Source organism: Danio rerio, chromosome 7 (genome assembly GCF_049306965.1).
Source record: "Danio rerio strain Tuebingen ecotype United States chromosome 7, GRCz12tu, whole genome shotgun sequence".
Classification (NCBI taxonomy): Eukaryota; Metazoa; Chordata; class Actinopteri; order Cypriniformes; family Danionidae; genus Danio; species Danio rerio.
Genome location: NC_133182.1, coordinates 77,282,501 through 77,309,769, shown reverse-complemented (window position 1 = coordinate 77,309,769; position 27,269 = coordinate 77,282,501). Strand labels below are relative to the sequence as shown.

At 35.9% G+C, this 27,269-nt stretch overlaps 1 protein-coding gene across 2 annotated transcripts in view; it reads right to left on the bottom strand.

The window, feature by feature from the left end:
- The window catches only part of smchd1 (structural maintenance of chromosomes flexible hinge domain containing 1), a 70,880-nt gene that overhangs the window by 4,165 nt on the left and 39,446 nt on the right, over nucleotides 1-27,269 (bottom strand). For both annotated transcript variants that reach the window (XM_073907573.1, XM_009303635.5), the window contains exons 32-48: nucleotides 26,898-26,977; nucleotides 25,116-25,273; nucleotides 23,245-23,360; nucleotides 22,173-22,234; nucleotides 21,564-21,651; nucleotides 20,340-20,471; nucleotides 18,351-18,497; nucleotides 17,922-18,048; nucleotides 15,424-15,543; nucleotides 12,828-12,907; nucleotides 12,603-12,725; nucleotides 11,980-12,161; nucleotides 9,194-9,303; nucleotides 6,278-6,348; nucleotides 5,056-5,230; nucleotides 3,494-3,652; nucleotides 1,957-2,070 (exon numbers count right to left, since the gene is read on the bottom strand). In XM_073907573.1, the coding sequence (XP_073763674.1) occupies nucleotides 1,957-2,070; nucleotides 3,494-3,652; nucleotides 5,056-5,230; nucleotides 6,278-6,348; nucleotides 9,194-9,303; nucleotides 11,980-12,161; nucleotides 12,603-12,725; nucleotides 12,828-12,907; nucleotides 15,424-15,543; nucleotides 17,922-18,048; nucleotides 18,351-18,497; nucleotides 20,340-20,471; nucleotides 21,564-21,651; nucleotides 22,173-22,234; nucleotides 23,245-23,360; nucleotides 25,116-25,273; nucleotides 26,898-26,977 (2,044 nt within the window). The remainder of the gene's footprint in view (nucleotides 1-1,956; nucleotides 2,071-3,493; nucleotides 3,653-5,055; nucleotides 5,231-6,277; nucleotides 6,349-9,193; nucleotides 9,304-11,979; nucleotides 12,162-12,602; nucleotides 12,726-12,827; nucleotides 12,908-15,423; nucleotides 15,544-17,921; nucleotides 18,049-18,350; nucleotides 18,498-20,339; nucleotides 20,472-21,563; nucleotides 21,652-22,172; nucleotides 22,235-23,244; nucleotides 23,361-25,115; nucleotides 25,274-26,897; nucleotides 26,978-27,269) is intronic.

Here is a 27,269-nt window from a genome sequence, read left to right as displayed (position 1 = left end):
GTAATTATTTTGAAGGGGGGTGATTATTTTCTATACCCACTGTATACAGCCAAAACGCAAGGTATATGCACATGCTTCAAGACATCTTCTCCATTTTTTGTGCATCTCGGTGGTGGAATTATAGTGCCACATAAAACTTGAGATGATACTGTTTACTACATTTTATTAGAATGAGGAAAAGAAAGATTTGGAGAAGCAGAGTCTTCCTGTGGATGTACGGTCAGTCATTAGTGTCAGTGAACTGCGCTATGTGTCCTGATAATGGAGGACAGGGGTTGACCAGAGGTGCTGTGGGGGTGGAAAATATTTGACCTTCTTGTGTTGGTGTTGATGCAGGACTCTCTAAAGAAGTAAGAGGACTGTATGGTCTACATAGTTGGCATAACTTTGATTTAGGGCTCCTCTTGAGTCATAGTACATTAAAGGTGCTGTATGTAAGTTTTTGAATCTTCTAAAGCATAAAAATACCATAATATTTTACAGATATTTCAGAAACATGCTCAGTGATCATTCTTGTTTATGTGAAAAACAATGCTGAAGTCAGAAATTCTGCTTTGAAAGTGTCTGTTACATGCCGGAACGTCTGTCTTTGGTTTGGTCTTTTAACCCACCCAATGGCAGTTTAGTCAATTATATTTCAGCATCCCGGGTTGCCTTAGTGGAAAACCATGTATTTTATTAATTCATTCAGAAAGGTTCTCAAAGCAACGCCCATGACCGAAATGCGACTTCCGGTGACCAGTAGCATAGTCCGAAATGAGACGCAGATTCAGAGTTCCACATGAGGTAGTTGTTAATTAGCAAATGATATAAATATTACAAACGTAAACATTAGGATAAGGTGAGCAGGTCACATTGTAACCGCGTGTCCTAACAACATGCTATGTGACGAGATTTGCAGTGATAAGCAATTTGGCTGTTTGCACCAGACGAAACACAACAGAAATTAAAATACAGCCAATCAGAAGCACAGAATAGTGCACTCACTGCACTCCAGTGAAATGGTAAGGTTTATAATCTAATTAATACATATTAAACCACTTTAACATTATAAAAAGTAGATTCTGAATCACTGATATGTGTTTGGCTGAAGTCACAGTTCTGAAGTTCAATTTTAAACGGTTTATTTTATTTTCCAGATATAAGCTAAACTATCTGCTGCTGCTGCTTTCAGTAGTATGGCAATAAATGTCATGTGAAAAGGCATTTAAACTTACATTGTTACCATTTACACTGAATAAAGAAGCACATTAGGTGTACCTGAGCTGATCCTTGTTCACCTGTGAAGCAGTGTCTAAAATAAAAGTTTCTGGTGTTGGTTGGGACAAAAGCTCCTTTTAGTATGGAGAACATTTATTCTTATTGTGTGCCATTGCTTTCAGTTAGAAAACGGTTTAAATCAGCCTTATATCAGTCTTTAAGCTCGATTGTCAGGCACAGTCACGTCAATCTGGCAACCTACGCTTGCTTGGACTCGTCAGAGGAGGAGCCGAGTGAAAATGTGTTTTAAACTTTGAGTGCAATACCTAGTTCAACCACTGGGTGTAATACTTACACACCTTTAAGTTTCAATTCTCACTATTAAGCATAAAGTAAGTACATATTCTGCATGATCTCATTCTACATCCCTAACCCTACCCAATATCTACATTAACAACGATTTATCAGCAGTAAATTAGAAGTGTATTGACATATTTAATGGTTTATTAATAGTGAAAATTGCAGCCTAAAGTGTGGCCCCAAAAGGTTTCTGATTTCAAAAATATGTAATTCTACTGATTGGAATATCATGTCGTTTTTGTTCTTGTTGCGTTTAAATTTGGCTGTGTTGTGAACAAATCCTTTTCAGTAATTTAAATAAAACATCTTTGACCGAATGCAACTATTGTTATCTAGAGCTCACACACTGCGAATGGATCATGTGTGAAACAGGCGTTACACAGACGTCTGATGTACCCATTTTAAGAGGTTTGCGACGGATCCTTTTTGGAAGAACTGGTGTGTCTGAGGATTCTGGCTCCAGACTCCGCTTGACTCTCACAGCGTCAGACATCTGTTCTGGAGTTCTGGCTGCAAACACACAAATATACATAGACACGTCATCAATTCTGCATCGATATTCTCTCCATAATCAGCTCTGAGCCTAATTTTATAACGGTAGGCGGCGTTCTAGGCTAGTTTTTAACAGTAAATGGCGCTCTAGGATGGTGTATAACAGCAGACGGCGCTTTAGGCTAGTGTTTAACTGCAGATGGCGCTCTAAGCTCGTTTTTAACAGTAAATGGTGCTCTAGGCTGGTATTTAACAGCAGACGGCTCTCTAGACTAGTGTGTTTAACAGCAGATGGTGCTCAGGATTGTTTTCAACAGCTGATGGCGCTCTAGGCTGGTGTTTAACAACAGACAGCGCTCTAGACTAGTGTTTACAGTAGCTGGTGCTCTAGACTAGTGTTTAACATCAGATGGCCCTCTAGGCTAGTGTTTAACATCAGATGGCCCTCTAGACTAGTTTAACAGCAGATGGCCCTCTAGGCAAGTGTTTAACAGCAGTTGGCGCTCTAGGCTAGTGTTTAACAGCATATGGCGCTCTAGGCTAGTGTTTAACAGCAGATGGCCCTCTAGGCAAGTGTTTAACAGCAGTTGGCGCTCTAGGCTAGTGTTTAACAGCATATGGCGCTCTAGGCTAATGTTTAACAGCAGATGGCCCTCTAGGCTAGAGCTTAACAGCAGATGGCGCTCTAGGCTAGTGTTTAACAGCAGATGCCCCTCTAGGCTAGTGTTTAACAGCATATGGCGCTCTAGGCTAATGTTGAACAGCAGATGGCCCTCTAGGCTAGAGTTTAACAGCAGATGGCCCTCTAGGCTAGTGTTTAACAGCAGATGGCCCTCTAGGCTAGCATTTACAGCAGATGGTGCTCTAGGTTAGTGTTGAACATCAGATGGCCCTCTAGGCTAGTGTTTAACAGCAGATGGCCCTCTAGGCTAGAGTTTAACAGCAGATGGCCCTCTAGGCTAGTGTTTAACAGCAGATGGCGCTCTAGGCTAGTGTTTAACAGCAGATGGTGCTCTAGGTTAATGTTGAACATCAGATGGCCCTCTAGGCTAGTGTTTAACAGCAGATGGCCCTCTAGGCTAGTGTTTAACAGCAGATGGCGCTCTAGGCTAGTGTTTAACAGCAGATGGCGCTCTAGGCTAGTGTTTAACAGCAGATGGCCCTTTAGGCTAGTGTTTAACAGCAGATGGCCCTCTAGGCTAGTGTTTAACAGCAGATGGCGCTCTAGGTTAATGTTGAACATTAGATGGCCCTCTAGGCTAGTGTTTAACAGCAGATGGCGCTCTAGGCTAGTGTTTAACAGCAGATGGCGCTCTAGGCTAGTGTTTAACAGCAGATGGCCCTCTAGGCTAGTGTTTAACAGCAGATGGTGCTCTAGGTTAATGTTGAACATCAGATGGCGCTCTAGGCTAGAGTTTAACAGCATGATGAAGACACATACCAAGGGTTTTCTCAATCTCTTGTAACTCCACCTCTTGCTCCTCGAGCTCTTGCTTCTTTTGTGTCATAATCGGACTCTGCAGATCCATTAAATGACTATTTAAGTCAGCTTGCACGGTGGACGCCTTCTGCATCGCAACACGATACTGCTGCAGTAAATCTGTAAACACACATTCAAAAATATGAGACACAGAGGTTACACAGTATGAGATTTGGCAAACTCAAATATTCTTTTTAATATCAAGACACTAGACTGTTAACTATTATTTTAAACTAACTGACATGCCCATGCCCTCACAACAAGAAGGTCGCTGGTTCGAGTCTCGTCTGAGCCAGTTGGCATTTCTGTGTGAAGTTTGCATGTTCTCCTCATGTTGGTGTGGGTTTCCTCCAGGTGCTCTGGTTTTCCCCCACAGCTCAAACATATGCTCTATAGGAGAATTGAATTAACTAAATTGGCCATAGTGTATTAGTGTGTGTGTGAGAATGAGTGTGTATGGGTGTTTCCCAGTACTGGGTTGCAGATGGAAGGACATCCGCTGCGTAAAACACATGTTGGATAAGTTGGCGGTTCATTCCGCTGTTGGCGAACTCTGATGAATGAAGGGACTAAGCCGAAGGAAAATGAATGAATGACATGCCCGTATTAAGCCAAGATTTTTCACAGTACTGTGAAAATAAGATTTTCAGCTTAGATTTTTCAGGGGGTCGCCACAGTGAAATGAAAAGACAATTAATCTGGCATATGTTTTATGCAGAGGATGCCTTTCCAGCACTATGAAACACCCGCACACTCTCTCATTCACACACACATTCTTTTATTATAGCCAGTTTACCCAATTCACCTACACTGAATGTCTTTGGGCTTTGGGGGAAACTGGAGCTAATTTTGAAATTGAAATGTTTAAACATGCAAATGTTTATTATTAAATATGCAACGATTTGCATAAATGCCCTTTATTTGCAGAAATCACAATATTGGATGAATCCACGTCCAAAGGTCTTGTTCCATTATAATATCAGAATACTTGATTTAGAAAGTAAGGCAAAGAATATTAAAAAAACAAACTACTCTTAAAAAAAAAAAAAAAAAAAAAAAGTGTTCAGTGTATATTTACAATATATACACTACAAAAAACAAGCACATATTTATGTAAATAAACAGGTTGTGATGTATTTGTTAAGTTGTCATAATGTCATCTTTGCATTTAAAATGTCATAACTGAGCAAATAACATGTTATTAAGCATGCATAAAATGTCATTCACATTCATGTTTTGTGTCATGTCATGATTATCAAGGTTTCATGACATACGTCTTATAACTACCCCTTCAAGTAATGTGCTATCAATGAGATAAACTTTCTTTTTTGACATTTCAAAACACATCAGCAATTAGTTAATGACCCTGAATGGAAAATAAAAAAGTCAAAACATAAATAAATAAAAATCTGACCCGATTGTATTATATAGGATAACCAATACTAATAAATGTTATAAATTATTTATTATTCATTTAGTAAAATCATATAATCTATTGTACTGAAAAGGAGTGTGTTTATTACCTATCTGAAGGCGTGTTTGGTTGTATTCAGCAGGTAAAGGTGCTCCAAACACCTGTCCTCGAAGTTTCTCAATAGACGGAGCCTTGTTCTGCAGACCGCCAAACTTCCCATTGCAGCGGATCCGCTCTCCTTGCCGTGTTAAAATGGTAGGGCACTGTATTTTATTCTGAACCACCTACCAGATATACGATATATATAACTCACCAGATATATATAATTTAAGTTTATTTGTGTAGCGCTTTTCACAATATTTATTGTTTCAAAGCAGCTTTACAAAAGGTGCATGTTATATAATGTATTAATAATACAGCAGGGTAAATAAGTATCGAACGCGTCACTATTTTTCTCAGAAATCATATTTCTAATGGTGCCGTTGACTTGAAATGTATTCCCCTGGATGTTTGTAACACCCAAAGAAATCCACATATTCAAAGAAAACAAATCTAATTAGTTTACAAATGAAGTTATGCACAATAAAATGATGCAAAGAAAACAACTGAACACATGAAGAAAGGGAGGTGTATTCTGGCAGTGAAAGCCCAGACAGCAGCTGAAATCTCTCAGTAGTTCTTCAGTATCCTTCTGCCCTTCCTCAGTGTAAATGAAGATCAGCTGCTCCAGTCCAACATCTACATTAGTAGGAGGATGAAGATGAAGCCAGGGTGGACATTTCAGCAGGACAATGATCCAACACACAGCCAAGGAGACTCTCAGATGCTTTCAGAGAAAGAAAATCAAGCTGTAGAATGGCCCAGCCAATCACCTGACCCGAATCCAATAGAGAATGCAAAATAAAGCTCAGATTTGATAGACGAGACCCACAGAAGCATCAAGATTGTGACACTCTGTGAGAAACTTACACCTGAGCAATGCATGAGGCTTCATTCTCCATATGGGAGGCGTCTCTTTAAGGGGCCATCAAAAAAAAAAAAAAAAAAAAAAAACACTTTTATATAAAGTATTAAATAAGTTAAAGTAGTTCAGTATTTCTCCTTGTGCCAGATTTATGTTTTATTCTTGTTTGTAGTGTTTGGTTTTTTACCAACATCTGCTTCAATTCCATGTCACTTTTACATTTATTTTTCAATGTGTTCAATGCTTAATTTCCCCGCTGTATATTATTATATATTAAGGTTATTAGTTACCATAACTTTATAGGTTACTAATCACTTTAAATGCAGATTCTTCATCACTGAAACTAATAAAAAAAAATGCATCTTACCCCTCGACGATATTGATTAGCAGAATCCAGATCATCAATCAATATGGTGTCTCCAAGCAGAGTGGTGAAAACTGAAACGAGTCAGAACACACCGACATTTTCATTATTTCCCACTTTCAAATCTACAGGAGTTAAACGTCTTTACCCCAGGGTTAAAAGCAGTGTTTTGAACAATAATGCTGTTAAGCACAGTGTATAAAAAAGCACTACACACACCTAATTTCAATACAGTCTCTGTGCCAGCATATTTAGCTGTGATGAAAGAAAACCATTGCATCATTCCATTACGAAGCATTGAGTTGGAATTATTCTGGAAATATTGCGCAATGTCGAGTGCATATCAAGTTCTGACACATAACATAATACAAAACACATCCTCTACCAACATGTAGCATTTAATTACACACACTGCAAGGGAAACTATAAGTGTTGCTCCCATTCAAACAGCTCATGGATGATCTAACTGTGTCCCTCAAATGGGAATTAACGTTAATGTGTTAATTATGGGAATTATTGAGTGGAAAGTCTGTTCTGCATTTATGCCATGAGGATTTCTTACCGCAGTTTAACCATGATCCAAGATTAACACCTAGAGAGCAGTAAATGAGTGTGAAAACTGGCTTCGGCTAGCTGATGAAATGGATGGAGTTGCTTTACAAGCGCAGCAGAGGCATCTATTGCTCATGTCATGGTATGACACCCTGCTTAAATATGACCAAATAACTTCAATTCAATGATAAATAACAGAATTAAGTTCTGAATTGTTATCATGGTTCCCACTTAAATGTCAAGTGTAATGACTTTCACCAAATAAAAAGCTGAATTTCCATGATCTCTAATGAACAAAACTAAACAAATATATCTTTAATGGCATGTTTTAATGTCAGATATGTTTAGCACAAAGTGCTAAAGCCTAGTCTGGTGGTTAAATAAGACTAATATAGCACTGATTAAAACATTAAACAACTTTATTTACACAATCCTAAGATTTTAAATACATGACAAAAAAAAAAAATGTAAAAACAGCAATAAGCTTGCAAACTAATTAGCTATAGTTCAATTCTGCCAGCGACCTTTTATGCCACCTAATATAGACTACAATTTAGTCAATTATAACAGCACAATAATAATAATAATAATAAAAACAGGTCAAACATGTAAAGTAAAATTTAAATTGATAAATAAAAATATCTGATCTCCCAGAAATGTCATGACCCAATTTGTTAAAATTAATAACCTGTAACCCATTCCATAAACATGGTGTTAAATAGTTTTAATTAATATAATCAAATAATCTTTTTATTTGTTAACAGAAAAGAATCATTAAGTTAACTTATTCGATTTGTGCCTGCGCCAATAACCTAGTGGTACTGTGCGCCAACATACAGCACTGACGTGCTCACATCGACCAGAGTTCGATTCCCGCCTTTGCCAATTCCTTTCCCTCTCTCTGCTCCCAATGCTTTTCTGTCTGAAATCTTTACGGTCCTATCATAATAAAGGTGAAAAACCCTTAAAAAGTAATTATAAAAAATTTTTAAAAACTAATTTTTCATTGACTTTAGAGTTAAATCAACTTTGTTTTACTAATTTTTATATCAGGAGCTGTTTATCATCTGCCGGCAGGGGCGTCGCTAGACACAATTTACTGAGACACATGCCCCAGTAAAAATCACCAGGGCCCCAGTAAATGCTTTGAGTTATGATTTACTTCATATGCAAGTGTATTTATTAGGAGTGGTAATACCAAAATAAAGACGTTATTCTCTATGTCCAACCGAACCAATGCTGGTGAAAGCAATATAGTTTAATCAAAAAGCAAACTGACGCGTCTCTGCAAGTGCGCAGAAAACAATACCCGTGCGCCTCACACATCACTCCTGCTGGACCCTGATGCGCTGCTCTTCTCCCGGTGCAAGTCCCGGTTGTGAACATGCACGTTGATAAAAACTTGCTGCTCACATGCCGCTCAGCCGTTATGAAACAGACATAACAGCCCAACAAACAAACAATGTTGCTTCAACGTAGCGACCTTCCTACAATCTTGTAAAAAGGCTATACGGAGGTGACGGCAAATTAAAGTTTAAATAATATAATTACCAAGCGTCCCTTCTGATAGATTTTGCAACTTGTATGAAGTAAAAAGGAGGGATGATGAGTCAGGGAGGTAAAATAAACCTAAATCTCGGCCATGTGTCAAGTCTAAGACAACAGATAATTACATTAAACATCTTTTCTTGCATTCTATTGAATTGTCTATAGAATTTTATTCAAATGAGATCATTATTCATGCAAAAGACTTCTTAAATGATATCAGCATCACTCCAGTTGTGTCTTGACGTTGCTTTTCAGTTACATTTAGGCTTAATTCCTGTTATTTATTTAGATTAATAATTGTAAAACAACAATAATTCATTCATTCATTTTCTTGTCGGCTTAGTCCCTTTACTAATCCGGGGTTCGCCACAGCGGAATGAACCGCCAACCGCAGAGGATGCCCTTCCAGCCGCAACCCATCTCTGGGAAACATCCGCACACACATTCACACACACACACACTCATACAGTACGGACAATTTAGCCTACCCAATTCACCTGTACCGCATGTGTTTGGACTGTGGGGGAAACCGGAGCACCCGGAGGAAACCCACGCGAAGGCAGGGAGAACATGCAAACTCCACACAGAAACGCCAACTGAGCCGAGGTTCGAACCAGCGACCTTCTTGCTGTGAGGCGACAGAACTACCTACTACGCCACTGCCTCGCCCAACAACAATAATACTTTTATTTATTTATTTATAATAATAAAAAATTGTATTAAAAAGAGATTTTTTTACTGGGGGTGCGTGCCCCAGTACAGCTTTATGTCTAGCAACGCCCCTGTCTGCCGGTCTGTTTGTAAGTGTCTGTGACTTGCCTTTATTGCAGCTTTCTGCATATTCAGGAAAAATGAGCAGATCTTTGACAAACACAGGATCCCCAAGTGGACGGAAGAGAGCCGAGCCGTTCCTGATGTGAGGAAGACGCCTAAAACACATGGAGTAAAAAACATGTTAGAAAAGAGCAAACTAAGATCAAATAAATACAATAAACCAGTTCAAAACACTCTGAGGCATCTATCATCGTTAAATATGAGAATTGGGAGGGAAATATTTTTTTAAAAAAGTATTAAAAGTTTATAGATGCATTTAAGAAAAAATTAAAATGTAAATTTAAAATGTAAATAATAATACCGTCTCGACACTGTGAACAGAGAAGAAGTCTGGTTTGCATTTCCAGCAATAAGTCAGATTTGTTTGCAGTGCATGTTGGACATTTTTATGGACAGAATTTTTAAAGTGCAGCTTTGGGCTGGAGGGGGTCCGGTTTGGGGACCACAGGATTTATCTCAGTTATTCACAGACAATGTTGTTCTGTTGGCATCTTCGAACATGTATCTTCAGCATGCACTGGAGTGGTTTGCTGCCGAGTGTGACGCGGTTGGGATGAGAATCAGCACCTCCAAGTCCGAGGCCATGGTGCTCCACTGGAAAAAGGTGGTTTGCCATCTCCAGGTTGGAGGAAAGTCCTTACCCCAGGTGGAGTTCAAGTATCTCTGGGATTTGTTCAGGAGTGAGGGAAGGATGGAACGTGTGATTGACAGGCGAATTGGTGCAGCGGCAGCAGTAATGGGGTTGATGTACTGGTCCGTTGTGGTAAAGAAGGAGCTGAGTCGAAAGGCAAAGCTCTCGATTTACCGGCCAATCTACTAGAGCTGTGAACCTACACTAGTCTCACGGTTCGGTTCGGTTACGATTATCATGCCATTGATTCGGTTCAATTCGATATTTTGGTGCATCACAGTGCATTGACGATGCTTTTCATACACAGTTTTATATTTTCTTCACAGCAGCAGTTCTTGTATTAAAATGTATGAATATATTTATATTTATATATTATTTGTAATACAATTTTGTCGTTTAATACAAACAGTCAGATATACAAACTGTAACTTTAAACAAAACGAGCATTAAGCAAATAATATAAACAAATATAAACATCCAGCTCAATTTCTGATCCTTGTCTAGTTCTCTTACACCCCTTTGATTGGTCACACCCTCAACAAAAACGGTTGCTATTGGCTCTTGCGCGCTGCGCTCTTCAGATAAGTGACACTGATAAGCAGCAGGCGGCAGCGGCGATCTCACAGCTGATGCATCATAGACACGGTGGAGAAAACTCTGCAGACACGCGCTCGTTTCTGTATCCAAACGTAATGCTGTAAAACAGCTGAGACTAGAAGAAAAGCCATGCCAGCAGGTCAAATAGGCCACTGTGTGTGTGTGTGTGTGTGTGAGAGAGAAAGAGAGAGAGACAGAGCGAAAGCGAGAGAGAGAGAGAGAGAGAGAGAGAGAGAGAGAAATAGAGTAGGCTACTTTCATTCTCTCGATCTCAGTGAAATAGGGGCTATTGTTGTATATGTCAGTGAAAGACTGATTCAGCAAACAAACACAGTGAAATTGTGCACAGTTTATGAGTTTTAATTAGTTAAAGCGCTGTAAATACTCGCGATCTCGCGACAGATCGCATATGAGGTAAATGACGTCAGTAATATCCGGTTCTGCATCGCGATGCACTGAAGTAACGATTAATTTTGACACCCCTACAATCTACAATCCTACTCTCACCTATGGTCATGAGCTTTGGATCATGAACGAAAGGTCAAGATCTCAGATACAAGCGGCCGCAATGAGTTTCCTTCGAAGGGTGGCAGGGCGCACTCTTATGAATAGGGTGAGGAGCTCTGACACCTTGGAGGAACTCAGAGTAGAGCCGCTGCTCTTCCATATTGAGAGAAGTCAGCTGAGGTGGCTCGGGCATCTGTTTCGGATGCCTCCTGGACGCCTACCTAGGGAGGTGTTTCAGGCATGTCCCACGGGGAGTAGGCTTCAGGGAAGACCCAGGACACGCTGGAGGGACTATGTCTCTCGGCTGGCCTGGGAACGCTGGAGGAAGTGTCTGGGGAGAGGGAAGTCTGGGGTTCTCTCCTAAGACTGCTGCCCCACGACCCGGCCCCGGAAAATCGGCAGACATGAATAAATGAATGAATGAATGGATGAATAAAATGTTAATATATGACCTTAGAGACTCCCAATGTACCTCTATTGACAGTCTCCGCTTCCTGATTCATGCATCCAAGTCTAATTTTCATCTTATTTTGATGCATATCATCCCAGTATAGCACACTTAATAAAAAAAAATGCTACATATACCCACATACACATATAAACACACGTCTGTCATTTGGCTATTCTTGACAGTTCGTGCCATCTTGTGACTAAATAATATTAAGTAGTTAGTATAGGGGGGCGGCACAGTGGCTTAGTGGTTAGCACTGTTGTCTCACAGCAAGAAGGTCGCTGGTTCGAGTCTCGGCTGGGTCAGTTGGCATTTCTGTGTGGAGTTTGCATGTTCTCCCTGTGTTGGCGTGGGTTTCCTCCAGGCGCTCTGGTTTTCCCCACAGTCCAAACACATGCGCTATAGGGGAACTAGGTAAACTAAATTGGCTGTAGTGTAAGAGTATGTGTGAATGTAGGATTGTATGGGTGTTTCCCGCTGCGTAAAACATATGCTGGAATAGTTCACACACTTTAGTACAACTGCACAATAACGCTTGGAGGATCTGCTTCAACATGAAATCAGTGTGTTAGAATAAATGTGTACTTGTCGTAGGGCTTCCAGAAGATCGTCTCGAGGGGCAGGACCTGTTGACGTCCGTGTGTGTCATCGTAGATCCTCTTGGCTGCAGATGTGGTTTCAGTGACCACACAGTCCATGTCGCCCAGCAGATGCCAAGATATCACCTTCGCCACATTGTCATCCTTCACCAGCGCCAGATGAGCGACCTGCACATCAAACAATATACTTACTATCAGTGTTTCAGCAAGCATGAAACTTTTTAGGATTTCTCAATCCTAAATAATATTAATAATAATAATACCTTACATTTATACAGTGCTTTGCGGGGCACTCAAATTGCTTTACACATGTTTGGAGGGGATCTCCTCATCCACCACCAGTGTGCAGCATCTACCTGACATATTGCACCAGACACCACACCACACACCAGCTGATTGGTGGAGAGGAGACAGAGGGATGAAGCCAATTATCATATGGGGAGGGTTAGGAGGCCATGATGGAAATTTGGCCAGGATGCCAGGGTTAAACCCCGACCCCTTTTTAAAGGACATCCTGGGATTTGTAATGACCACAGAGAGTCGGGACCTCGGTTTAACTGTGAATTTGTGACTGAATTTCCTGATATAAATATTAAATCAAGCACACACCTTTCCCAGAACTTGTGGGCTGCCTCTGAAGGGGTCAGGCACAGTGCATTTCCGTCTGGGCTGATTCTCCATTTTGGTTAAATTGGCTTTCTTGGCATTTATTAAATCCTCTATTTCTGAAACCTGGAAAGATTCAATCAAACAAACAAGCATCCATGCTGCTGATACACGTCTCTTCAAAGAGCCAACAACAAGAAAACAGTGAATGACCGTGTTCAGACTTACAGTGGATAGTGCTGAGATGCCATTTCTCTTGAGCTCTGGTTTGAACTCATTTAGTTTGTGCAAAGCATCTCGAACCTGGCCTGTAGAGAACAACAAATGCATGCAGGAAATACATGCATAAACATCTATCAAATCTAAATGCAAAAACAAAAATATGCACAACAAACAAACAAATAATTCATTCATAAATGCACAAATAAAAACATAAATACACTAATGCATATTTAAACAACAAACACAAAATAAATGCATAAAATGAAAAAAAAAATCTAAACATAAAAACAAATTAATGTACGACAAACAAGTAATAAGCATGCATAAATAAACAAAAACCAATGCACATATCCATAATTAAACAAACACACAAACAGATAAATTACTGCATGTAAGCATCATATAAATCCATGCATACATTAATAAATAAATGCATGCATAAATTAATAAATAAATGCATACACACATTAATAAATAAATGCATACATAAATCAATGAATAAATGCATGTATAAATTAATAAATAGATGCATGTGTAAATTAATAAATAAATGCATGTGTAAATTAATAAATAAATGCATGCATAAAATAATCAATAAACTCATACATAACGTAACAAAAAAATGCATGCTTAAATTAATAATTAAATGTACACACACATTAATAAATAAATGCATACATAAATCAATGAATAAGTGCATGCATAAATTAATAAATAAATGCATGTGTAAATTAATAAATAAATGCATACACACATTAATAAATAAATGCATACATAAATCAATGAATAGGTGCATGCATAAATTAATAAATAAATGCATGTGTAAATTAATAAATAAATGCATACATAAATTAATAAATAAATGCATACATAAATCAATGAATAAATGCAAGCATAAATTAATAAATAAATGCATACATACATTAAGAAATAAATGCATACATGAATCAATTAATAAATGCATGCATAAATTAATAAATAAATGCATGTGTAAATTAATAAATGCATACATAAATTAATAAATAAATGCATGCATAATTTAATAAATGATGGCATGCATAAATTCTAAATAAATGCATGCATAAATAAATGAATAAATGCATGCATAGATTAATGAATACATACATGCATACATTAATAAATAAATGCATGCATAAATTAATGAATTAAGTGCATGCATAAATTAATAAATGAATGCATGCATAAATTAATAAATAAATACATGCATAAATTAATAAATAAATACATGCATAAATTAATAAATAAATGCATGCATAAATTAATAAATAAATGCATGCATAAATTAATAAATAAATGTTTGTGTAAATTTATAAATAAATGCATACATAAATGACTAAATAAACTCATACATAAATTACTAAATAAATGCATGCATAATTTAATAAATGAATACATGCATAATTTAATACATAAAGGCAAGCATAAATTAATTAAAGGCATGCGTAAATTAATAAATAAATGCATGCATAAATACATAAATAAATGTATGTGTAAATTAATAAATAAATGCATACATGTGTAAATTAATAAATAAATGCATGCGTAAATTAATAAATAAATGTATGTGTAAATTTGTAAAATAAATGCGTGCATAAATTAATAAATAAATGCGTGTATAGATTAATAAATAAAGGCATGTGTAAATTAATAAATAAAGGCATGCATAAATTAATAAATAAAGGCATGAATAAATCAATAAATAAATGCATGCATAATTTAATACATGAATGCAAGCATAAATTATTTAATAAATGCATGCATGAATGAATAAATACATCTATAAATTAATGAATAAATGCATGCATATATTAATGAATAAATGCATGCATAAAGTAATAAATAAATGCGTGCATAAATTAATAAATAAATGCGTACATAGATTAATAAAGGCATGCATAAATTAATAAATAAATGCATGTATAAATCAATAAATACATGCATGTGTAAATTAATAAATAAATAAATGCATACATTAATAAATAAATGCATGCATATTTTAATACATAAATGCATGCATAAATTGATGAATAAATGCATGCATAAATGAATTAATAAATGCATGCATAAATTAATGAATAAATGCATGCATAGATTAATGAATAAATGCATGTATAAATTAATGAATAAATGCATGCATAGATTAATGAATACATGTGTGCATAAATTAATAAATAAATGCATGCATAAATTAATGAATAAATGCATCCATAAATTAATAAATAAATGCGTGCATAAATTAATAAATAAATGTGTGCATAAATTAATAAATAAATGCATGCATACATTAATAAATAAATGTGTGCATAAATTAATAAATAAATGCGTGCATAAATCAATAAATAAATGCATGAGTAAATTAATAAATAAATGCATGCATAAATCAATAAATAAATGCATGCATAATTTAAAAAATAAATGTGTGCATAGATTAATAGATAAATGCATGTGTAAATAAATAAATAAATGCATGCATAAATCAATAAATAAATGCATGAATAAATTCATAAATAATAAACATACACAAACCAAATAATAGTAAACAAAATAATATAAAAATAAATAAAAGCATAAAGTTACATACACTCTAGTTCAGATATCAGTTGTTGATTGGTGTCGAAGAACTCTCTGAACATCTTAATAGTTTGGGAAAGACGGTCCTTCTTCTTGCTGAGAGTCACAATGACTTTCTGATGATCTGCATCTGTAATAGGTTTAAAAAAAAATCTGAATATAGTGTGCTGAACATCTACACTCTCTAAACAATAAACATCATGCTAGTTTGACAAATTAACAGTTGCAGTTCCCCAAACACTTATCATTAGCTTTCAATGGAGTGAATTTTAGCCCCATTGAGTCGTGTTCGGTCCACTGCTCATAGCAGAAGGCAGCCAATCAGATTTCTTTATGCAAATATACAAGTGCCAACGGGCGAAGCAGTGGCGCAGTAGGTAGTGCTGTCACCTCACAGCAAGAAGATTGCTGGGTCACTGGTTCGAGCCTCGGCTCAGTTGGCGTTTCTGTGTGGAGTTTGCATGTTCTCCCTGCGTTCGCGTGGGTTTCCTCCGGGTGCTCCGGTTTCCCCCACAGTCCAAAGACATGCAGGACAGGTGAATTGGGTAGGCTAAATTGTCTTTAGTGTATGAGTGTGTGTGTGTGTGAATGTGAGTGTAAATGTTTCTCAAAGATGGGTTGCGGCTGGAAGGGCATCCGCTGCGTAAAAACTTGCTGGATAAGTTGGCAGTTATCCGCTGTGGCGACCCCGGATTAATAAAGGGACTAAGCCGACAAGAAAATGAATGAATGAATGACTGACTAGTGCCAACTACATATTTCACTTTTAGTGTTAAAGGGGCTTAAGGTTTTTAAATTCTTACAAACAAGCAAAGCCCAAAAAGTAACAGAATGCAGTACTTTCCTGAAAAAGTAACAAAGTAATGCATTTAGTTGCCTATTTTAAGAAGTAATGTAAGATCATACAGTATTACTTTTAAAAGTAACTGTTCCCCAACACTGGTAACCAGAGCTTTACATTAACACCCGCCAAATGCGGGTAGATTTCGGCGGTGGCGGGTAAGACAGACACTCCCACTAGCCACTTTGGCTGGTTAAAAATCATTTTCCCAGATAATAAATCTTTAAAGCAGGGTTCGACAATAAGGATGGTCCAATATGCATGCACAGGCGATCGAGAAGCAACACGACTGACAAAAATAATTGCGTTCGCAACTTCGAGCGAGCAAAGCAGGTGAATACCGAATGAGAGGATAATCACTCGCGCTAACAGCTGAGGTGATACGCGCGACTGTTTATAACGTGTGCGCGCTCCTGTTTCCTTTTGTGAAGCAACTGTGTCTAGAAACACAACTGATCCGATCGGTTCTCTTTCAAAAACACTGAACAAAAAGGGAGGAACATGCACCCACAGTCCTGCTGCTTTCAAGAGTTCCAGAGTTGACTTATTGTAAGCAGCGCCATTTGCTTTCGGTTTAACCATTCTTTGAAAAGATAATTTATGGGTCTATCATCCTTTCATTATCACACAGTATGTTTTTTACCTGCTTTGTTTTGCATTAATATGGTTTAATTATCATTTTTTTTACAATAACATGGCTTTAATGGGAGAATAACTCCCCATTTATGTGTAGTTAACTGGTGATCTGGGACCTTCACACTGCAAAAAATGCTTTTCTTGCTTAGATTTTTTTGTCTTGTTTCTAGTCTAAATATCTAAAAATTCCTAAATCAAGAAGAATTTTCTAGACAAACAAAACACATTGTCTCGTTTTGAGAAATAATATGCCAATATTAAGTGAGTTTTTCCTTAAAACAAGCAAAATAATCTGCCAATGGGGTCAGCAAAATAATCTTACATCAAAAGAAAAAACAAGATTATTTTGCTTACCCCATTGGCGGATTATTTAGCTTATTTTAAGGAAAAACTCACTTAATATTGACATATTATTTCTCAAAACAAGACAATATGTTTTGCTTATCTAAAAAAATAAAAAATACTTCTTGATATAAGAAATTTTAGATATTTAGACTACAAACAAGACAAAAAATCTAAGCAAGAAAAGCATTTTTTGTAGTGCAGCCAGAACACATAACTGTGCATATGCTTTGTTAAATAAAAAGTGTAGTATTCAGCTATATTTTGCATGTTTTCGCACATTTAAAATTGTGGCTAATAAATAATTAAATGTTTATTTATGGTGTGGTCAGAGATAAATTGGCTAAATCCTTCCATTTTGGGCACTGAAAATGATGAAAACTAATTGTAATATATGAAACCCTGACCCATCTGCTCATGATTATTGTGCAAGCTCATACACGACACACAAAAAGTGAAATGAATGAAGAGGCATGTAGAGATAACGCAAACTCTAAATCAAATAATTTTAGCATGTCAAAGTCATATTTATGTGTATAAAATATATTTTCCCAACAATAAAATTGTGGCTAGTGAAAATGGCGAGTGGCTAGTAATGTTGGAAAACTACTAGCCACAGTGGCCGGTGGTCAAAAAAGTTCATGTTAAGCCCTGCTGGTAACTAACATTAGGAGTGTCTGCTGACTAACCGTTGCAGAATCTGAACGGCAGGCTGTACGGGGCGATGGAAACCCCCGTCTGCTGAATCTCGGGACTGAACTGGAGAACATACTCGGCTCCGTCCACCCCGGGACTGTTCTCTAGCAGAACCAGATCCTAAAGGAAACAAACAACACTTGTATACACACACAGCAAGAAGGATTTCTTTTTACATGCAGTTTTTTTTATTTCTTTAAATAAATGAATAACAAATAAATGAAATTAAAACATGAGACGAGTAGAAAATTCTCAGTTTCAATAATACTACGCTTTTTTTTGTGTCAATTTATTTATTTACGGCTTTATTTTATTCTGATTTTAATTACAGTTCTATTGTACAATTTCTCCTTATACACAATATAGATTTATATACTAACAATTATTCAAACCAATACAAGAAAACAAAAGCAAGCACTCACAGTAATGACAGTCTCTCCGTTAGTAAGGCTGTATGACCGACGTTTCTCTTTATTCTCAAACAAAGGAATCACAATGTCTCCAGTGCCGGTCACTGTAACAACCACTTGTCCATCCAGACCTTCACCAGCAACGTTACTGTACTGATCCTGCAAGGTAACCAGCAAACACACATCAAGACCTGTTGCATTATTTATGCGTGAAATGCCAGAAAATCATTGCATGGATTACCCTAAATGTATATTAAAATTGTGACTTAACCGTAAACACAAAAAGTAGCGTGCAATCAGAAATATAAGGACGCCGCTTTAAATCTGTATTTAAAATGAAAGCAGTAGGAGGTTTTGCTTTGCAGTCATTATTATTATTATTATTATTTTTTATTAGAATATGCAAAAATCATACAAATACAAGAAAAAAAAAAATCAACAAATAACAAATACAAAGCAACGAAACAAAAACAAAACAAAAACAACAACAATATAGTCATGTACTGGGGTCCGTTCTTCGTAACTCGCTTAAATGATCTGAGATTATTTGGCAGATCCCGGATCTTTTAATCTTGATAACTGATCTCTCGCTAATTTGGTTCTTCAAACAAGTTCGCGAATCAGATTAGAATGTCTGGATGAACTGATCTGAGATCGCTGCGTGTGTTATGAAGGACAGATCTATCGATCCTCGAAATCATGATCAGCAATGCAACGATTGGCTGACGGCACAGCAGCGAAATGACATCATCTGATTAATATTCAATTATCCATGTGAGCAAAATTACATCAAATTAGCAGTAAACGGCTTGTTAAATATGACACGCAAGAACTTTCCACATTTGTTGTGAGCTGCAGGCTTTACACTTTCATTTGTCAAGACAAGAGTATTCATCATGTATTTCAATGCAAATCAGTGTATTTAGTTCTACATTTAGAAAAGATTTTCTTTATGATAGTAGCCGTTTTTTAATCGGTGTAAAGAATAACTGGTTGTTTACAAAAGCATTTTCATATTGGCATCAAATCACTGGCATATTAACAAATCATGTTTATGACTGCATAAATGTATTATTGCTTTAAAAAAGTCACATATTGTGCCTTTCTATTATACACAATTTGTACTAAAGCGATCTAAAAAGTTCATATCAATAAGTTTTGTCTTTGTACTTTCATTTCGAGGGTGCAGATTGCATACGTTTTATTAATATGTATAACTTTATTTATTTTATTAATGACTATAACTTTATATATATATAGTTAAAAAATATGTACCATTTCCCTAACTTTATATAACTACTACTGTAAGAAAATATCAGAATTGGGAACATACTTTCTGTATTATCTTTGCTTGAACTGAGCCGATCTAATCCTGTTTATATGAATTGAACCTGCTCCCGACCAGGTTTGACCTAGCAGAACTGTTGCTATGACAACAACTCTCGGATCAGCTTTGAAGAACGAAACGATCCTGGATCATGTCAAATCGTCAATATCCAAATCCAGCTAACTGAGTAATCCACGTACGAAGAACGGATCCCTGGTATGTGCTTGAGTGTGTGCGTGTGAGTGTGTGTATGCATGTAAAGGTAACTTGGTGGACAGGTCAGAGTACATACATAAGGAACAATAACAGTCAATAAATGAAGCAAGTGTCACAGATATAGATAAAACATATAGAAAGAAACTTGTCAGAGGTAGGGATTAACAACAATGCTTATTAATGTATGATAGTAAAAATGAGAGTAAAAAAAGAAAGGACAACAGTAATAAATGACAACAATAATAATAAATCACAAGTGCTACACCAACTACTACTACAGAAAGTTACTTATATTACAACTACTACTGCTTCTACTACTACAATGTCTACTAATACTGATACTACTACCACTACTGATACTACTATAGCGTTTGCAGTCATTATAATAGCAGTGTTCAGTTGTGTTGAGCTCAACTTACTTACTCAACACTATTTCTCCCTCCAAGACTGAAACTCACCATGATCTTTAGAGTCAAGCTGTACAACAGCGTCCGATTGGCCCGAACGTTACTATTGGACACAACAGGAGTAGCAGGTGGAATCTCAGGGGCTAACTTCGTGGCTTTATTGGCAAATACATTCAGTGGAATCTAAGACCGAAACACAGATGAGCATCTTGCATTAAGTACAGGGTGGGCCATTAATATGGATACACATTAATAAAATGGGAATGGTTGGTGATATTAACGTCCTGTTTGTGGCACATTAGTATATATAACTTTTCACGACGGGTGGTGATCATTGCTGGCCCATTTGAAGTCGGCCATCTTGGATCCAACTTTTGTTTTTTCGATAGGAAGAGGGTCATGTGACACATCAAACGTATTGGGAATTTCACAAGAAAAACAATGGCGTGCTTGGTTTTACCATAACTTTATTCTTTCATGAGTTATTTACAAGTTTCTGACCACTTATAAAATGTGTTCAATGTGCTGCCCGTTGTGTTGGATTGTCAATGCAAGCCTCTTCTCCCACTCTTCACACACTGATAGCAACACCGCAGGAGAAATGCCAGCACAGGCTTCCTGTATCCGTAGTTTCAGGTGCTGCACATCTTGTAGCTTCACACCATAGACAACTGGCTTCAGATGACATCATCATGGAGCAATTTCAAATATCCAGCGGCCTTGAGGTTTCCACTGATGAAGAATGGCTCCACTATCTTTGTTGTCTTTGGTGTGAAGATACAAGATGTGCAGCACCTGAAACTACGGATACTGGAAGCCTGTGCTGGCATTTCTCCTGCGGTGTTGCTATCAGTGTGTGAAGAGTGGGAGAAGAGGCTTGCATTGACAATCCAACATAATGAGCAGTACATTGAACACATTTTATTAGTGGTCAGAAACTTGTAAATAACTCATGAAAGAATAAAGTTACAGTAAAACCGAGCACACCATTGCTTTTCTTGTGAAATTCCCCATAAGTTTAATTCGTCACATGACCCTCTTCCTATTGAAAAAACAAAAGCTGGATTTAAGATGGCTGAGTTCAAAATGGCCACCATGGTCACCACCCATCTTGAAAAGTTTGCCCCCTCACATATACTAATGTGCTGCAAACAGCAAGTTAATATCACCAGCCATTCCCATTTTATTAGGTGTATCCATATAAACGGCCCACTCTATATATAAAATGAAGCAACACACACCAAAGATATTGGATGAAATAAATTGAGTTCTCACCTGTTTGCTCCATAGATGTTTGGTTTGGTCTAAAGCCAAAACAAACTGCACAACATATTGGCCTGCTAGCTCAGGAATCTGCTTATCTCTGGGGAACAAAAATAGACAATCGCATTTAATGGAAATTAAAAATCAAAGACAAAACAACATGTACTTTAATACTTGATTTAATACATAATGTTTTTTAAAATCACCAGTGTGACTTGTAGTGGTGTAACGGACTATTAGGTTAACTAGGCAAGTTAGGGTAATTACGCAAGTCATTGTATAACAGTGGTTTGCTTTGGAGGCAATCGAAAACACAATATTGCTAAAGGGGGCTAATAATATTGACCTTAAAATGTTTTAAAAAAACTAAAAACTGCTTTTATTCCAGCTGAAATAAAACAATTAAGACCTTCTCCAGAAGAAAAAATATTAAAGGAAATATTGTGAAAAATTCCTGAATCCGTTAAAAATCATTTTAATATTATTAAAAAAAGAAAGAAAATATTCACAGGAGGGTTAATAATTTTGACCTCAGCTGTATTTTTCATGACAGCGTTTTAAAATATTAGATCTGATGATTCTGCTGTGATATTTACTGCTTCAAAAGCAACAATCTTTTACCTGAAGCAGAAGCTGTCGTCTTTCTCTGAGTCTTTCCGTTTACTGCACTTTAGCGTCGAGGCCTAAAGAGAAAACAACACATTATTTTATATTCTATCCTGTCATGTATTCTCCCATGCATGACATTACAATTGGGTCAAATAATTACAGTGTTTTGTCAGACATTAGCCACAATATTCAATTCAATTCACCTTTATTTGTTTAGCGCTTTTACATTGTAAATTGTGTCAAAGCAGCTTAACATAGAAGGTTATAGTAAACTGAAACTGTTAGTTCAGTTTTCAGAGGTGAAGTTCAGTTTAGTTTAGTTCAGGGTGGTTTAATTTTCACTGCTGAAAGTCCAAACACTGAAGAGCAAATTCATTGATGCGCAGCTCTTCAGATCTCGCATGCAAGCCAGCGGCGACAGTGGAGGAACAAACTTCACCAATTGACAAAAGGGAAGGGAAAAAAAACTTGAGAGAAGCACGAGTTGGGCACGATCATTTCTCCTCTGCCCAAACTACCTGCGTGGAGCTGCAGTCTAGGCGCCGGAGGCTGGAGAACACTGTACGTCCATCATGAAAAACTGCAGGTGTGAGTGGGTCACCAGCGAGTGATCATATCTCGCAATATCCAACCATTCAGATATTGTAGGGGGTTCAAGTTGTAGCCACTTATGAGTTAGTTTTTTTGCTGGTTGCTTGAAGTATTTTTATTAAATGTTTAACTTTTACCATTAAGTTTGCTACTACATTCCCAAGTAAATTGTTGTAAAAGACATGGCATGGCATAATTTAAAGAAATATGTGGAAGAACTGGCATTGGCATACATACACAGAATGATATGCGTTACTTCAAAATTTAATGGACAACTCAGTGTAGAAAAATCATGAAACTTTATATTTATTTAGACCAAAATCTCACTCATTCTGATTTATTGTAAATAAAAAATGATCACAAACATTCATTCGAAAAGCTTCCGAGCGGTGAGAAAATCATTGCAACTTTCAAAAGTAAAAGTTTGACATTTCGTGAGTTTCATAAAAGTTTCATAAATGCATTTAAATACTAAAAAAAAAAAGCCACTCACTGCGGCGGGAGGACAGGAGCCTGACGCCGTGCCTTTCCACAGCAGCATGGACAGATTTGCAGGACAGATGTTTTTCACCGCTGAGCCTTCTTCAGACTTCACCACCACCATAAAATCTTCAGACACACGAAAACAAAATTAGCATTCAGTGTTTCCATTTTTAAAACAAATATCAAATTCCCTGGAAAAAGAGGCTGAATTTCCATGACATCTACAAGACGGAAATTTGGATGCTCTAGTGTTTTATATTATTTAATAATAAGATGTTTAAAGGTGAATTGCAGATTTTTTTTTCTGTGTTTGATGTTATTTAAGCTGAAACATGAAGAGAGGGCGGGACAGAGTAGCCCCTCCCCTTTAAATAAAAAAGAGCCAATAGCATTGTTTTATCCCAGCTCTGCCACCGAAAGAAGGAAATGAGACTATAGTGAAAATAAATGAAGCAAATGGCAAATAACATGCCCCGCCACTCTTGAAGAAGGTTGGGCATGTCAGATACAAGAGAGCATTTGATTGGTCAGAAGATTTGATGAGAAACTGAAATATGAGATGATGACAAAAAAACCATTGATGCATTTAGGTGGAAGTGACAAACTACAATGTTTGGACGTCACTGTTTTGAAGCACACTAGCTTATAACTAGAAAAGTTACGTTTGTAGACAAACTTTAAAGTGGCTTGAGAAAGTCGAGTCTGAAAGTTTGAAGTTATTTTAAAGTTTAAATAATTGAAGTAGTTTTTAAGAAGTTTGAAACAGCTGGCATAAACAGATAACTATATATATGCTAGCATGTTCTAGTATAAACTAGCATGTTTTTAACATGAATTTAGTATGAATTAGCATGTTGCAAGTGTGTTTATAGTATAAATAAGCATGTTTCTTGTATGGAGTAGCATGTTGCTAATACGATTAGTATGTTTGTGTTTTTAGTATTGATTGGTAAGTCGTTAGTGTGTTTTATTATGGATTAGCATGTTGCTAGTATGGATTGTTATGTTGTTAGTATGTCCAATGTAAAGTCAATGGCACTTTTTTACAATGGAAGTCTATGGGACAGTTGCTAGGGTGGCGTAAGTGGTTGCTACGGTGTGGCTAGTAAGTTGAAAGGCCATTAGAGATTGGCAGATTGGTAGTCTGAGTTAAATGAGCCCAACCTAAAGTCTGTATGACAGTGTGCCGCAAAGTTATGAGGTCACAAAATTTGGTACAATGTTAAGTCAATGGGACTTTTCCGAATTTTCTGGGTCAGTTTTCGGAAAACCATAAGTCGGATCAGTTGGGAAAGATATAGCAACTTAATTCAGTATAGTTTGGAGGATTGGAGTTAGTTTGGTGGTTATAGTATGAACGGTCAAGGAGGAGATGCGTTCTTAAAACAGTCTAAGAAGAAGAAGAAAGAAGAAGTTTATGTAGTGTAACACTATGGTGGCTTTCTCAAGCCACCATAACTAACCTTAAAACTTACATCTAAAAACTTTATTTTAATTTCACAAGACTATTAAAATACTATTCACAAGACTATTAAAATATTAACACAATATCAAAATGTTTTCAACTTCAATATCATTTTGCATGACTTTAATAGTCACTATGAGAACAACAATGAATAATTTACCTCTGGGACTCACAATGGTTCTTACTCTTTGTGTGGCTGTATAATGCTCTCTCTCTCTCTTATTTGATCGCTAGATGCCATTTTTATTTTGTAAAACCAGGACTACAAACTTTACATTTATATTTTTTATTATTTACTTGTTAATCACCCAGTCTTTCAAGTGATTATTTTGAAGCTAAACCTCGTAAAATCGATATTATCCTGACTTGTTACACAGCTGTCTGGAAAACTTGATTCTGATTGGTGTCACACTCACCTGGAAAGATGTCTCCAGCACACAGAGTGACACGGCTGTCGTATTCAACACAGAGCTTTACAGGTTTGTTAGGATCAGGAATCAAATTCAGTTTGATTATGGGCCCAGGAATGCCATTCCTGCTAAAAAAGCCCCGAAACTCCAGCTCATGTTCCCCTCTGTGGAAGAAAACGAGACAGAGATTGTAAAAGAGAGAGAAGTGTTTATTTACCGTGTGTTTAATTACTTTCTAAAGTATGCATTCTCTACCATGTAAAGCCTAAAATATAAGTTGTGTCTCATTTCAGAGGCTGCATCCTCCAAAGGATGGAGACTTCAAAGGCGAGTTTTTCGAAGTCCACACAGGCTGAACTGAGCATTTTGAAATGAGACGATCTAGCCTAGAGGATGGATCTTGCCACCAGGCAACCATAACAGCTGCTGTTAATAAGCAAAGATAAAAATTTGCAATTACTTTTTTTCAAAGTGATTTTAAAACTTATTGTAAGCGATCTGAAGACAAAAGAAGGTATACATAAGCTGGAAATATACTGCATTTGATCCATACATGTACACACAAACATGTAAACTCTCTAAATCACTCTTTAGTAAGACATGTCATACTCTTTTTGTTTTTTTAACATCTGTTAAGATATCCTGGTAAATTAATCCTAATTTCTAAATTTAAACCAGAGTTTTCTTTTAAAAACATCCTGCTGTTATCACCGCACAATGAATCTTGTGAATCTTGTGTGACATTCGAGACCGCGAAGGATCCACCGGTTGTGTCGGATGCACTTCGGATACAGCCTCTAAAATGAGACAGCTATAGTCCTTTATAGTAAAAAAAAAAAAAAAATATATATATATATATATATATATATATTTTTTATATATATATTTTTATATATATATATATATATATATTTTTATATATATATATATGTATATATATTTATATATATATATATATATATATTTATATATATATATATATATATATATATATATATATATATATATATATATACATACATATATATATATATATGTATATATATATATATATATATATATATGTATATATATATATATATTTATATATATATATATATATATATATATATATATATATATATATATATATATATATATATATATATATATATTTATATATATATATATATATATATATATATATATATATATATATATATATATATATATATATATATATATATATATATATATATATTTATATATATATTTACACACACACACATAGCACTTTTTACATAGCACTTTTAAATAGATTCATCATTTAAAAAGTGCAATACATTTTCAAAAATTATATTTATTTTTATACTATATTTTAGGCTCACTACCAAGTAAATAAATAAATAAATAAAACTGAAAAATTTTATTTAAAACAAAATGGATAAGTGCCTTTTAAAAATTCTATTTAATGACACATACAGTATGATACAGAGAGAATGTAATTTAAAAAAATGCATGTTTTATGGATGTTTATATGACACTCAAGCCCACCCACATAAAAAATACTATAGTAACTTACAGTAAAAATATAGTGTTTTTATCATACTATAGTCATTTTATTTCTAAAAACAAGACAATAAAAAAATCTATGAAGAGATTAACAAATGTCCCTTTCTTGGATGCCTAAGGATCATATTTGATTATATTTTACATCAAATTATGGATAATCAAGTAAACCCAGGTTGCTTCAATCTGTGATGACACTAACAAAATATATGTATATTATAAGGTAAAGTATGAACTTACTTTGGACCACTTATAGCTTCTAAAACGAAGCAAGCTTTTCCCTTTGAATCAACAGGCTGAGATGATACTGAGGACTTAATCTAAACAGAAAAAAAGAAAATTGCCGGCAATTAACATTTACATCACATAGTTATTGTATATCTAAATGGCACTTGAAGTTAACAATTGATGATTTAATATAATGCAATTTTATATTTCATGTTCATGCAATTGTTAAATCACAAGTTTCAGATATCAGAGATTTTCCAAATTGATTATTGATTTCTGTTTAAGATACCATATTTTACGGAAATATAAATCCTGAGCAATGTTCTGAAAATAGCCATATATATTTTATTTTTATTTATATACAACGAATATAAGTAAATTAAC